At 42.3% G+C, this 14,750-nt stretch overlaps 1 protein-coding gene across 5 annotated transcripts in view; it reads right to left on the bottom strand.

The window, feature by feature from the left end:
- The window catches only part of CACNA2D3 (calcium voltage-gated channel auxiliary subunit alpha2delta 3), a 903,838-nt gene that overhangs the window by 442,721 nt on the left and 446,367 nt on the right, over positions 1 to 14,750 (bottom strand). For all 5 annotated transcript variants that reach the window (XM_061396642.1, XM_061396641.1, XM_061396640.1 and 2 more), the window contains 3 exons: positions 8,966 to 9,097; positions 3,183 to 3,243; positions 2,940 to 3,090 (listed from right to left, as the gene is read on the bottom strand). In XM_061396642.1, coding sequence (XP_061252626.1) covers positions 2,940 to 3,090; positions 3,183 to 3,243; positions 8,966 to 9,097 — 344 coding nt within the window. The remainder of the gene's footprint in view (positions 1 to 2,939; positions 3,091 to 3,182; positions 3,244 to 8,965; positions 9,098 to 14,750) is intronic.

The following is a 14,750-nucleotide window of genomic DNA, read 5'->3' on the forward strand; positions in this document are numbered from 1 at the left end:
CAAGTTGCTGAATATTCTGCAAAAAAGGATTCGATTTTTGTGGGGAAAATATGTGTTCATATAGATAGAAAAATTTGAAAGAATATGTGCCAAAGGAAAGGGAATGGGAACATTACAGAGTTGTTTAAAATTTTTATATATGTTGCCTACATTAAAAGCAATCAGTATGTTAAGAGTTACTACTAATTAGTGGTTCTTTTTATGACCTCAGGCTTTTAAAATTAATTTGAACATATTTGATCCATCCCCTTATCCATTAAGGGAGCAGAGTTCATGATTTTACTATAGAGTCTTCAAATAAAAAAGGTCAGAGAATCCTTATAGATGTCAAAATAATTATGTAAATAGTCTTGAAGCTGATCATTTATGTTGAAAACTAATAAACAGATGTACAGTGAGGGTTAATGGGCCCTCTAATGGGTTTCTTTATATAAGCGACCAATTTGGGGTAAAAAAAAATAATTTTTTTCCTTAACTGTTCTATAATAACTGGCATGTCTACTTTTAACTGTCTTAATCATCCTCTCTTCATTATTGAGCTGACACTGTTTGTATATCTTAATGAACTTACAGAGATTATTTCAATCGATTGGTTTTGTTAACAGAACAATAAATCCTGACTGATAAAGGATTCACAATGTAATTAGTTAGCTCTTCTTATTATGCAAATTTCTGATACTTCTGTAATGAGTAATTAAAGATTAATAAGAAAGATAGTCTCAAATTAGCTGCTTCTTATCTGTAAATGCTTCAGGATGTGTGAGGATCAGGCCAAGTTTGCATATTCATAATGAGACTGGTAACCAAAGTAACTTTTCTTGATTTGGAACCCCAACTGCTGCTGCTAAGTCACTTCAGTCGTGTCCGACTCTCTGTGACCCCATAGACGTCAATCCACCAGGCTCTCCTGCCCCTGGGATTCTCCAGGCAAGAACACTGGAATGGGTTGCCATTTCCTTCTCCAATGCATGAAAGTGAAAAAGTGAAAGTGAAGTTGCTCAGTTGTGTCCGACTCTTAGCGACCCCATGGACTGCAGCCTACCGGGCTCCTCCATCCTTGGGATTTTCCAGGCAAGAGTACTGGAGTGGGGTGCCATTGCCTTCTCCGTGGAACCCCAAAGTTCCATCTAAAAAATCTTCAAAGAGCTATGCCTGAGGCCATACAGTTTCACAGTAAGATGGCTGAGTGGTTCAACAACATTGGCTTCATTTCTGCTCAGGAAAGAGGATGTGGGGTACCTGGACAGTTTTTGAGTCCTCACTGTGTCATTTTCTGGTACCTCTGTCTCCACATTAAGCAATACAGAACTGGGGTGAAGATCCAATAACATCATCTACATGGGGACACTTAGCAGTGGTACTCCATGGAAAGAAAATGCTGATATAACTCATTCAACAAGGATTTAAACTACTATTTGCCAGGTACTGTTCTAGGCACTAGGGACAGTTCAGTGAATAAATGAGACTAACCTCTGGTCCCATGGAATTTATTATTCTCTTTGTTTTCCTTTCGCTTTTCAGGGTTTTTTAAAAGCTGAAGCTATTAAATCATGGTGCCCTGTTGTTGTGCCTTTCTGCTCCAAGCCTCGTCAGAAGCAGGCAGGACACTAATCAGGCAATCCCTTCTGCAAGCTCAGAGTCACTTCAACACCTGTGCCCTCTGGCCAGCAAATAAAAGTGGATGTCATGCCCATGCAGAAGACTGCCCAGAAACAGGGTTCCATGATGACACACTCTGCTCAGGGGCCCAGAGAAGCCACACAGACACAGCATTAGTACTCTTGGGAGCGTGTCCTCGTGGCTCACTCTTCAGATAGCAGCCCTTCTTTAGTACCCCACCATTGGCTTCCTGCACCAGTGCAGGTTATGTTGGCAGGGACCCTGTGGGCAATGAGACTGCACCTGCCACAGCTACAGGCTGAGGTGCAGACTCACGAGGTTCATCCCAAGACATGCCATGTGTGTGCCACAATTAGGGTTCAAAACTAAGTCCCAACTCTGAAGCCAAGCTCTGTGCCCCTCACCACACTGCCCCCAAGCCTGCTGCATCCACTCCATGTCCCAGAGAGAGAGGATTCAGCAAAGCACAGGTGCCCACCACACAGGAGCTCCTAGCTAAGTATTCAAGTAAAAGAATCAGGCTCATGTGGCTATCATCTTTGGAAAAGAGTTGGAGGGAAATAAGGGGTGCATTTATATGGCCCTTAAAAAGACTCATACCAGAGAACTGAGAAGAGGAAAAAGAACTGGAGATGGACTCCTGAATCAGTGCTCCTGCCCAGCCAGCATGTTCCTAACTGGGCTTGCTTCCCAGATCTCTCACTTTTCAGCTCTGTGACCTCTACCAAGATACAGACACACTCTCAATCCCTGCAATTTCACCTGAGAAAATGTCAAAACCACCCCCTACTCCTAGAGCCCCTGTGAGGAATGAGGATAATGCAAATATGAAACGTAAGCAAATGGCACACAGTAGGCACTTAATAAGTACCGTTTTTGTTTCTGAAGCTAGGATGGAGTACTCTCTGAGCCTTACCCTGCTGTCTACATTTTCAATATCTTATCATCATGATTGCTATCACTGTCATCACACAAACCTAGCTTAAAATTAATTTCCACATAAGAAAACCTAGTAGTTTAAAGAAAATCTCACTAAGTCTAATTCCCTAAGGTTCTAAACGGTTTGGTTCCCAAATCCAGTGCTGCTCTTCCAGATGACAAAGCCTGAGTGCCAGGTGAGAAAAAATGTGCCCAACTGCTTTCCCAGACCCCGAAACACCTCCAATATCCTGATTCAGGGAACTCACATGGGACTATCGGGCTCTCGTCCTAGGGCATCTAATGTTGTGTATACAAAAGCAAGGAGAATGTTAACTGCTTGCTGCTAAAAGATCAAGTGAACTTAAAGTGCAAAGAAAGCACAAAACAGCTGCACTCACAGCAATTATGTTGAAGAAGTCGTCATCCCCCAGCGTATCCAAAATAGACGAGACTGTTTGCTTTGCGATCGTCATGCGGAGCCCTTTCATGCTGCCACTGACATCCACTAAAATGACCACGTCTTTTGGAGAAGTCGCTGCCTGGATGTACCTGTGTCCGAGGAAAATTAAGCAAAGATCAATTCTGAATCTCTCTGCAAATTTTCTCTTTTAAAAAATAACTAAGGTTTGACCATTTCCTACCACTTTCGGTTCCTGCAGTCAAAGGCAATGACTCCATTCTCATCTGGTTCCCATTTAATCCCTAGAAGAAAAATGGAGTTATGAGAAACCCAGAAACTTCAAATATTTATTCATAGCATTTCAAGGCTGTTCTGCTCTGCTGATTGAATGAACAGGGTGAAAAATCACATGCAAAGACCAACCCTGGGGCTCATCACATGCTCCATCACCAGCTCTGGGAAGGTGCTTTAGGGTTGGAACACGGCCTCAGCCCAACTGCTCCAGGATCTTAGAGAGTGGTGACATCTTTAGTAACCCGCTGCCCATCAAGAAAGGACATGGCTGCAGTTCCTTCCTAAGGCTAGTTAAAGTTTGCCAAGGCCACATCTCACTGTCCTACAAGTTGCTGGACCTGGCTGCATCATTTGTAGATCTCTGGGCAGAGTCATGCCCTGTTCCTGGACCCAGACAGGTAATGCCTAGAGCATGGTGGGGGCGGAGGCATTAGAAAGTACTCGGTATGTTTCCATCTCAGACTATACACAGTCTGTTCTCTTGTGAGCCCTGTTTTGGCTTGGCTTCCTACATCGAAATGAAATAAAATGGCCCTAATTATGCTGCATAATAGAAGTTGAATTTCAGTCTTTGAAGCCTGGAGGGTTTTCCCCTTACATAAAATGGAATCCAACATCCTTAGCCCTGTGGCTTGCAGACTGGTCGGGATACATCCAAACTTCACATTCTCTATTTAAAACTTAGTTTTTAAGAATAAACTTTCATTTAAAAAGAAAAGTGTTTGCTGCCTAAAAGTAAGATAGAAAATCCTTGTTTTCAACCATCGGTGTTACTCAGGGATGGAGGATTTTGCAGTTGAGAAAATAAACACATAAAAATTATTTTCACAGGAGAAAGGCCTGAGACTGTAGTATTGAGATTCTCCTTTCCAATTAATAAGTGCCAGTTCTCTGGACTACATTGGGCTGATAATAGGTATGTGCGTAAGATAACACTGCTAAATCATTTCAGAAATAACTATGAGATAGAAGTTTGTAAACTGAAGAGTCATTTTATTCTATTCTCCTTGTATCTACATCTCCCTCCCACAAATGGACCTAATTTAAAGATTCTCTGTAACAAATCAGAAAATAGAAGAGAAGCCACTGCCAAAGGAAGGTTATTAGGTAATGAAGATAAAATAAAAGTGACATGATATTGTACACTAAAGGAGAAGAATATAGTTTATTTTAAAAACATCTGACATACTGCATTTGTATAAAGCCAAGTATAGCTAGGTTGACAGTCTTGACACATAAAATGAAATTATATCTATAGTGAGGCTAAGTATTACTCCAATGTATAACTCCACCAAGAACTGGCTTGAGTCCAAATAAAAAGAATTATTTTTAATGTGTTGACCCATAGTCGACATTCAGTGGACATTCCTGGACTTGAACTGTGGCCAGTGTTCTGAGGCCATAACCCTACCTGCTCATCCTCCACCTCACCCTCCTCTGCCACCCTTCCTTCATCACAGCCTCATCACTATGTGCTCCGCTGGAGAAGAAACAGGCAATTCTGTTTTACTGTCCCAGCATTCAGGCCAGGGCCTAGGGGAAAGTAATTAGTGATACTCTATATTCTCCTTTTGGATTGAGATCCTGTCTCAGAAAATGGGCTTGTAACTCCACACAGGCAATGCTGAAATTGGTGCTTTTCAAAAAGGCTCTAGGGAAGAATCTTTCCTTGCCTCTTCTTAGCTTCTGGCAGATCCCAGTAACACTTGGTGTTCTCTGACTTGTAGCTGCATAATTCCAATTTCTTCTTCTGTCTTCACATGGCCGTCTTCTCTCTGTGTCTGTGTGCCCTCCTCTCTCATAGGGACACTTGCCACATGGGATTTAATGCTTATCCAATAGGATCACTTCCCAACTATATTAGATCTGCAAAGATCCTATTTCCATGAAAGGTAACAAGTGAGGCTCCAGGGGCACATGAATTTAGAGGGACACTATTTAACCCACTACATGTAAAACATGTAGGACTTGTAAAATAAACGTGAAGAGTGGCCACAGGGCAAAGAAGATTATCCAAGGCAGAGAGAACCCTGTCTGCCAAAGTCTGAGAAGAGCACGTAGAGTCCAGGGAACCAAAGGCAGGCCAGAGTGGCCGTGCAGAGAGGTGTCTACACTGAGGAAAGAGCTGGGTGACAGTGGGGACCCAGAGACACAGGCTTTTGCTGGTTAGGAAAGGAGATACACACAGAGGGGATGAAGACAGTACCTCAACACAATTCTACACACAGCTGCCCTGATGTCACAACAAAGATAATACCTTGTCTCAAAATCAGGGCTAGATGGGCTCTGGAGGATGATCTTACTCACACTTGACCTTTGAGCCCAAATCATCATTTCAAGGCAGGGACTCCAAGGCTCTCAAAGTTTAACAGCTTTTCCTGAGATTTCCAGTCAGGACTATGACTTGATCTCCCAAATTCCATGCTACCATTCTCTACCTTATACAGGCAGTGTAAGGCAGTTCCATGAGAATTTACTGGATGTTAGAAAGAGTTAAATGAATAAAAGTAAAACTGGTTTCTACACCATAGGAGGAACATCTGAGGGTCTTTAATCTGCTTAAAATTAATTTTTAACCTCTGCTGCTGGGAAAGCAAGAGGCAGCAATTACCAAATTAATTTGAACATTGAGCCCTTCTGTTCCCAAGAATCTCACAACAAAATGTTTTAGGAGACAAACTTCAGGAAACCCTGTCCCAGATGGGTACTACCTCTCCTAAGATATTTCAACATTTTAGTATATTTTTTGTACACAGCAATATTTTGAAAATGTTCAAGTAATCAAGTAATCTCTTCAGAGGAATAATAGGTGGTTCATCTTACATCTTTGAGATCCAGGGAATTGTCACTTAACCAAGAAGCACCTGTAGGAACCATATAATTTCTAGAAGTGTCAATATGCCAACGAGATCCCACCCAGGCTGGCTGGGGCATGCACCTCAAGATAGAAAGAATGGTGCTGTTCAGCAGCAGATTTCACTGCCATGCAGCCTTCTCTCTGTGGCACTCTAGACTTCACGGCCAGCATCAGCGATGCCTAGCCTACCTTCCTCAGCTTTTATAGGACTATGTCCCTAGAACATACAGTACATCCATAGGAGAAACTGAAAATAATGCTGAAACCTCTTCGGCAGATTCAATCCTCAAATCCGATTAAATGTTAAAATATTGTCAATATTCCGATATCCTATTGTTTCTCTCCCAAAGGTATTATAAAGTAATATTGGAGGGAAATTAATTTCATCTAACACAACACAGTCTTCTTGCCACATGAAAATGAAGAGGAGGGCAAACAGGGCAGAGCCTAAATCGGGCATCCTCCGAAGGTCAGAAGGTTCAATGAATGTGTTCCCTGCTGGAGCAGGTTGGAGCTGAGTTTCTCTCACTGGTAACTAAAATCTCTGATGAATGCATTTCCCCACAAGAGGGAGCTTCATGGGGGAGTGACTTTTCCCCTTTAGCTCACCATTTTATCCTAAGGGCCTCACACGGGGCTTAGAACAAAGCAAGAACTCAGGACACACTTTGGTAAGAATGAAGAAACATCCTTTCTGCCTAAGGGCAAGTACATTTACCACTGGTTCATTCTATTGTACCACTCTAAACATGAAAAGAAGCATCCTAAAAAGAAAAAAGGATCCTAGGGAAAAAAAAAACAACAACACGGATCCCTCATCTAACATCATTTTACATTCAGGAGACAAGAGGAGTACTCTGTTCAACACCAGGCACAGAGTGAGCCCTGACGTGTATCAGGGCAGTGAAGCCCTTTGGAGGACTGTGACACACGTCTTTATTCACACAGAAAATATGCAGAATTTTACAAAGTCAGAATTCTGCCACAAATGTCATAAAAGAACTGTAAGCGTTTCTGCGTCAACTATTCGGATTGTGACTGATAAAAATCTTGTACACAAATTAATCTCTCCTAAGAACATGAATTTGAGCAAACTCTGGGAGACAGTGGAGAACAGAGGAGCCTGGCATGCTGCAGTCCATGGGGTCACAAAGAATCGGACGCGACTTAGCGACTGAACAACATTAGATAAACCCTTTATGAGGATTTTCTTTTGTTATGGACTGAATGTTTGTGTCCAGCAACATTCATAGGTTGAAGAACCCCTATGTTCTGATATTAAGAGGTAACTGTCTTTGCGAATAGGTTTGGATGAAGTCATGAGACTGGAGCCCCCATGATGGGATTAGTGTCCTACCAGAAAGAGTAAGAAAAACTAGAGCTTCTTCTCTCTCCCATGTTAGGACACAGGGAGAAGCAGCCATCTGTAAGCCAAAAAGAGGGGTCTCATCAAGAGTCAAATCTTCATCTTGGTCTTCCCAGCCTCAAAAACAATGAGAAATAAATGTCTATTGTTTAAATCGCAAACACCTCGTCTGTGGTATTTTGTTATGGCAGCCCAAGATGACTAATACATCTCTATTATCAAATTTCAAATTAGAAACTTTTGAATTCAGTTTGAAGACTTCCTGCTGGTGGAGACAATAGATAATCTGTGTTTTTTTCTTATTTACTCCACCTTCATTCAAATGCTGCGAATGCCGCATTAAGTTCTTCCTGTGGCTTCCTGATGGATCAGCCCCCCACCACGCTCTATTTTCACATCTGCATTAAATTTACTCGCTGTTGAGTGTATCAGAGCAGATTGCAATTTGGTGACACTGGAACTTTAATAGACCACTGTTTATTATAATGTTATCTTTAATAGGATGCTTATTGTTTAAATTTCTGTGAGCTCCAGGAGGAACCATGCATGCCCTGCTGAACACAGCTCTTGGGAAATGTTGACTAATCTGGCAAAGCAGGCACTCGGCAGGCAAGTCCCAGGGGACAGATGCTGTGCGCAGGGCAAACAGCTCCTGCAGGCGGAGGCTGGCAGTCTCAGAGCCTCAAAGTGAGAAGACATCAGGTGCCTAGTCTTACTTAATGAAAACATAAAAGACTCTACTTAATTGCTCCAAGATTATGCAGGGCATTTTTTTTTTTTTTCCTTTTAGGTTGAGCTTGTTAATTTCTACAGCTGTGATGCTGGCACAATTGCAGCCTCCAGTCCTGTTTCACAACTTGTAAGCAAAATTAAAACTTCCTTTTTTTTTTTCTTCCTTTTTTAATTACAATTTAAACCTAGCCAGTATTACATTCCTATTGCAAAGCAGAGGCCTGTGAAGGCCACAGAAGGAACACTTGTTCCAAAGTCATGGTGGATTGTCTGCGGGTGCTCTGGAGGCACTGACATCAGTAGTGCTCTGGCCATTTCAACCTCTTCCTCTTAGCCGTGGAGTGGGGAAACCTAAGCTCAAATGTTTCCATTTCTTACATTTTTCAGTTGGAATTCAACTCAGCTGATCACGGCTTTCTCCTTTCCCTGGTAATAACAACGATAACAGTAATAGCAATAAAAGCAATCTCTTGTGCAGAAAGATCAAGTATGGTATGTTTCACACCCCAGTTCCTCACTTTTGGTGGTGAATCTATGAACTGCTCTATTGAGAAAGACGCTGAAATGACATGTAGGTCCTTATGCGGGTGTGCACACATATGCAGATGCCACACGGCATTCCTGTCCTGTACTCTGTCAACAGATGTAAAATATTTGAATTTAATCTTTCATTTTCTCCTAAGGGAAGAGAAAAAAACTTTTAACCCTGAACCCTAAAGGAAAATAACACAGAATCAGTAACTTGAATTGTAATTCTCAATGCAGGGACACTCACCTGGATACTGCCTAAAAAAGCCCTTTGCACTTCCAAAGTACTGCCATATGAGACTTGGGTCACGATCAAAGTTATCCACAAAAACTTTGTTTAGGGATTCGGACCAGTAAACTCCATTGACAATTGCTGGATCTGGAGAAAAACAGAGGTGGAAGAGAGAAAGAAGAGAAATGTTACGTATGCCGCATAACCAAGGTGAAACTGAACCCAGATGGCATTTCATACAGCTGACAGATATCACCACGGGGGCTATCCGGCAGGAAGATGTGAAGAAAGTTAAGACCTCCCAAAATGGTTAGCTCCTAGGAATTGCATACATTAGGGCTTCCCCATCCTGCTTGAACCTGCCAAGCCACCCAGGAGCCTCTGTTTATAACTCCTTGAAAGGCACATCCCTTTTTGGGTAACTTTGAATCTGGCTGAGCAAATAGTTCTTAGAAAGAAAGACAGACCTTAGCATTCTGCTCTGCGTTTTGGCTCCTGAGTCTGAACTCAGCATTAAAAACAGGAAAAATGTGTTTTCTGTCACTGCTATCACCTAAGTCAACACAGTCCTGTTTCAGTTCTCTTCACCTCTAACATAAAAGTTTGTTTCAAAAATAAATAAATTGGAATTACACAACTAAATCTCTCTACTTCTTCTGTTCAGCAGATTATGAGCTCCATAAGGGCAGGAATCATCTTGCTTTGGTAGCCTGCTGCACACCTTTGACCAGCACATGGCAGAAACGCCAGAAATGTTGGATGGATAAAGAAATGAATGGATGGATGAATAAAACAAAGGTTGTTCTCCCATTCCATACAGCTGTCTACTCTTCTGCCCTGTGAATCCATGAGTAAATCTCTTTTCCTCATCCTTAGCAGTCCAAAGATAACCCCTTGCCTTTTGTCCACAGATGAGAATTCAGAGTGAAGACAAAGACAGAAAATAAGCAAATATTTCTTGTATTTCTGATCCAACTGAGGATGCTCTTTAAGTGGACACTTTTCTTTAACCTTAGAAGATTCTATTTCAAAATGATGAAACACTTGGCAGAATTTTGTTATAAGAGAATAGATAATTGTCCACTCCCAGTATAATGCGGGTTGCTGCTAAGTCGCTTCAGTCATGTCCGACTCTGTGCGACCCCAGAGATGACAGCCCACCATGCTCCCCCGTCCCTGGGATTCTCCAGGCAAGAACACTGGAGTGGGTTGCCATTTCCTTCTCCAATGCATGAAAGTGAAAAGTGAAAGTGAAGTCACTCAGTCGTGTCCAACTCCTAGCGACGCCATGGACTGCAGCCCACCAGGCTCCTCTATCCATGGGATTTTCCAGGCAAGAATACTGGAGTGGGGTGCCATTGCCTTCCCCATAATGCAGGTTAGGATTAGGAATTAAGCCAGTGCGCCACAACTACTGAGCCCATGCTCTAGAGCCTGTGAACCGCAACTACTGAAGCATACCTAGAGCTGTGCTTCACAGCAAGGGAAGCCCACGCACAGCAATGAAGAGTAGCTTCAGCTCATCACAACTAGAGAAAGCCTGTGTGCAGTGAAAAAGACCCATAACAGCCAAAAAATAAAATAAATAAAATCTTAAAAAAACCACAAACATTGACAAAAATGGATTAATGGCGACAGACATTCATAAAGCCATCAGTGGAGCTAGTCCATTGCCCTGGAGTCCAGCACCCTCACCAGAATCCCTGTGGGACTGTGAATCACAGCAACACCACTGTGGCATCCTCATTTCAAAATCCTTCCATACTTCGCAGACAATGGGAAAGGGGACAAATTCTATCAGTCCAGTCAAGTCACACAGCAAGCCAACAAGCAAAGCAACTCTAGAAATGCTTATATAAATTACGCACACTGCAAGACAGCTCACTGTTGGTATTGGTACTCACCGCTCCTCCGCCCCGGCTGCCTGCCTTTGCCAGTTGATTCCCTCTAAGAGGTTGAGGGCAAGACACAGCTCAAGATATGAGTCTAACTCAGTGGACAGACATGGCACCTTGTCTTACTGTCTTACCTCCAGCCTGTCTCATTCTTTCAGACCACTTACCCAGATTAAACAGGCCATTGGGATTCTAACTTTCATCTCAAGGGTAAATACTCTAACTCTTGTAAACTATAACAAACCACATCCTAGACTAAGAGAGTGAAAACAATCAACTTTTTCCTGCAAGGTAATTTTGAGTAAGACTTTATCCTCACCATTTTGGAAAATGTGGTGCATTATTGTTCTTGTCCAAGCTTGACAATAATTACTGTAACTCACTCCTTGCTGTGAAAGCCACTTAAATTAATCCACAAAGGTGCAAACACAATAATGACATTGAAAAATCCACAGTTCTTTGTCTCATCCATCAATGAACTCAATTATAAAACCTTCCCACAAATTAGAAGCAAAAATTCCATTTCAGTAGCTCTCTGTGTTTCAACATGTTAAGGAGTTCACCATCTTCCAGTTAGACCATTTCTTCTTGAGCATTGTTTCTCTGGTGGTAGTAAAAGGCTTCCCGTGTCTCCAGGGGGCCCTAGTAACCTAGTAAGATTGCTCCTCCCTCTGGGAACTGTGAGCACCTTCAGAAATGCAAAAAGAATTGTAGTATCTGAGGATCATTTCACCCACTTCATCTGACCACCACAACTTGCACCCAACTTATGCCTCTTTAAGAAAAGGGGGCTTTGGTTTTCCAAGGGCATGGTGAACAATGGGAGTAGAATCAGTAACAAAAATATAGCCTCGTTAAAATAGAGGCTGGGTTACACATACTGTAGGATCCAATATTTGAAAGAAGACTTCCTCGGGCTTGTGAAATAATCAGTGTATTGATTTTGCAAGCCTGTTTGCAAGTAATTTTAATAGAAGGGAAAATCTAGAACTGCTGTCCATTGCTACAGTCATCTAAGAGATGAAAAAAAAAAAAAAAAGGAAAACTGTGACATTATTACATGGAGCCTTCATCTAAATATTTAGTTTTTTAAAAAAGACAAGTTAAAAATGATTTTCTCAATAGCACTGACTGACAGAAAGTGAAAGTGAAGTAGCTCAAAGGGTCAGTGCTACACATTGTACCCTGAGTATCCTTCCACTGTCTACAGAGGAGGAGGGGAACACTAAACTGGGGTGCGGACCGGCAGCCTTTCAGATGTTCCCTCTCTGGGTGCTGATCAATTTGCTTTCTCATGGCCGCCTGTAAAAGTGACGGCATCCTCCTAAGCAAGCAGCTTTACCTTTTCCCTTGTTTGTGCTTTGTTTCAAAATTTGTTAAAAGTTCCCTCTGCTTCAGTTAGGATTCTTCAGGAGTCTTAGATTAATCTGAGTTTGAGGCTTTACCCTCACCCCTAATTTATAGGGTTTAATGGACTGTATTAATTTCCTATAGCTGCTGAAAGAAATTACCAGAAATTTGGGTGGGGGTATGGCAGGGGCTTAAAATAACAGAAATCTACTCCAGAGGTCAAGACTCCAAAATCAAGGTGTCTGCAGGGTTGGTTCCTTCTGGAGGCTTGGCGGAGAATCTGTTCCCTGCCTCCCTCCCAGCTCCTGGTTGTAGCCAGCAACCCTTGACACTTCTTGCCTGATAAACACATAACTCCAATTTCTGCCTCCATCTTCACTTGGCCTCTGCAGGTCTATTTCTGGGTCAAATCTCTTTCATCTTTAAGAAAACCAGTCACTAGATTTGGGGTCCACCCTAAAATTCAAGATGATCTCATCTCAAAAGCTTTATTTTAATTATATCTGCAAAGACCCTATTTCCAAATATGGTCATATTTGCAAGATGTACCAGAGGTTAGGACTTGAACATAGAGGCCACCTTTAGAGACCACTATCAATACACTGCATGTCCTCACACTCTCTTAATTCTCCTATACAACATACCCATATTCCATGGTTGTTAATGTACAGTTTTTAACATCTGAGTTTGATACGTGCAGTCTTTTTTCCTAGTGAAGGATGTTTAAGGGCTTTCTCCCTTTTCCTCTTTATGGGAACGATTCAGATTTTCATGTCTGCATTATAATTTTACAGGCTTACAATTCTTCCTGACCTCTTTCAATGGATCCTACCTGTAGTGTACCAAACTGGATTCAAATCATTTCCCTTAATGTTTAGTGTTGCGTCAGTGCCCAGGCTCTTTACTCAATACAGTGAATTCCACATAACATGTTCATTTTCTCCAATGTCCCTGTCCATTCCGTACTGATTTAAGACGCATACTGGTCAATATCAACTCCAGCAACAGCAGTTCCTCCTCCTGTTTCCTCTACTTTCTGAGAGATTAAAATACTTCTGATGCCAGTCAAAAATTTATCAGCTGCTCAGCTTTTAGTAAAACAGACTACTAGCAGATGTTTAGAGAGTAACAGTCCCACACCACACTGATCAATTTGAAATTTGTATCTGAAAAGCATTCACACATCCCTGGTCTGTCTTTATAATGTATCATACAACCTATCAAAAATCATATTAGTAGCTTCCTTTTTTATTTCCCCTAAATAACTGCTCTCATAGGCGCTTTCCTCTCAAGCTTGCACATTGCTACATAGAGGTCACCTCATGTTGCAGATGGCTTTCTTTCTGCACACTCCCCTTACACACACACACACACACACACACACACACACACACATTTCCTTTTAGTTCCAGGTCTGTAAATGAGTAGCCATCACATTTCAGTCCCAAGTTCCATCTTCCTGTGCCCTGAGACGATCAGCCTCAAGCAAATTCACGTATGTACAGCACTTAGCACAGCAATTGGCACATATAGAATACTCCATAAATAGTGACCAGTATTTCCTCCATGTCTTAGCAAACAAATAAGGTTCTGAGATGACTCCCAACTTTCCTCCCTGTTCTCTGCAGTGTGCCTGTGAGCAGTACTGGTGCAGTCACCAGCCTGGAACTCAGACTCTGGAGCTGGAATCTCAGGTTTAAGACTTCACTCAATACTTGTTAGCTAATGGCCTGTATCTGGGACTTAACTTCCCTGAGTCTCAGTGTCTTCATCTGTAGAAAGCAAATGAGAGCAGGCCTCCCTCAAGAATTGGTGATACAAAGTGCTCAGCAGCAGGAGGGCTCCAAAACTGTCAGTGGGTACATCATCAGCTGCAGCTCGGTGGTGAGCCCCTGACACCCCACCCAGGGTAGTCCAGCTGTCCTAGGACCACCCAGGTAAGGTTCTACCTATGTATCTTCCTCCCTTCCTCAAATTATCAGGGCCAGGCACTCTTGATGACTCTTCCATTTGTTCAGTCAATGAATATTTATTGAGCATCTACTATCTCAGGTATTCGGCACTGAAGCAGACAGATGATATAGCCAACATTTCAATCTGAGGAGGGGAGACAAGGAAAAGGATATAAGAATTCAAAATAGAAATTGGTGTGATGAAGAAAATTAAAAGGGATGGTAGAGTTGAGAGTGACCTTATGTGATTAGTCAGGGGAAGAGGAGTTACTCAAATTGGGTGGTCAAAAATGACCTCTTCAAGGAGACACCTGAATGCTAAAAAGGAATCAGATCAAAACCTCCTTGGGAGCAAAAGCTCTCCAGGCAAAGGGAATAGCAAGTTCTAATGTTCAGAGCAGAGAAGAAGCCTGTGTCTTGGGGAGCAAAACAATAAAGCTAGGAGTGTTGCTGGAGACTTGTGAGCGAAAACGAGAGTACAGGATGGGATGGGAGAGGTGGGCAGGCTGTGGTGAGGATTTCAGCAGCTCGCTAAGTTTTCTGCCAATTGTACATTTTCTAACAGACATAATCTGTGCGCCACCAGTGCCAAGGCCCATCATG

This window comes from Bos javanicus, chromosome 22, assembly GCF_032452875.1.
Source record: "Bos javanicus breed banteng chromosome 22, ARS-OSU_banteng_1.0, whole genome shotgun sequence".
Taxonomy (NCBI): Eukaryota; Metazoa; Chordata; class Mammalia; order Artiodactyla; family Bovidae; genus Bos; species Bos javanicus.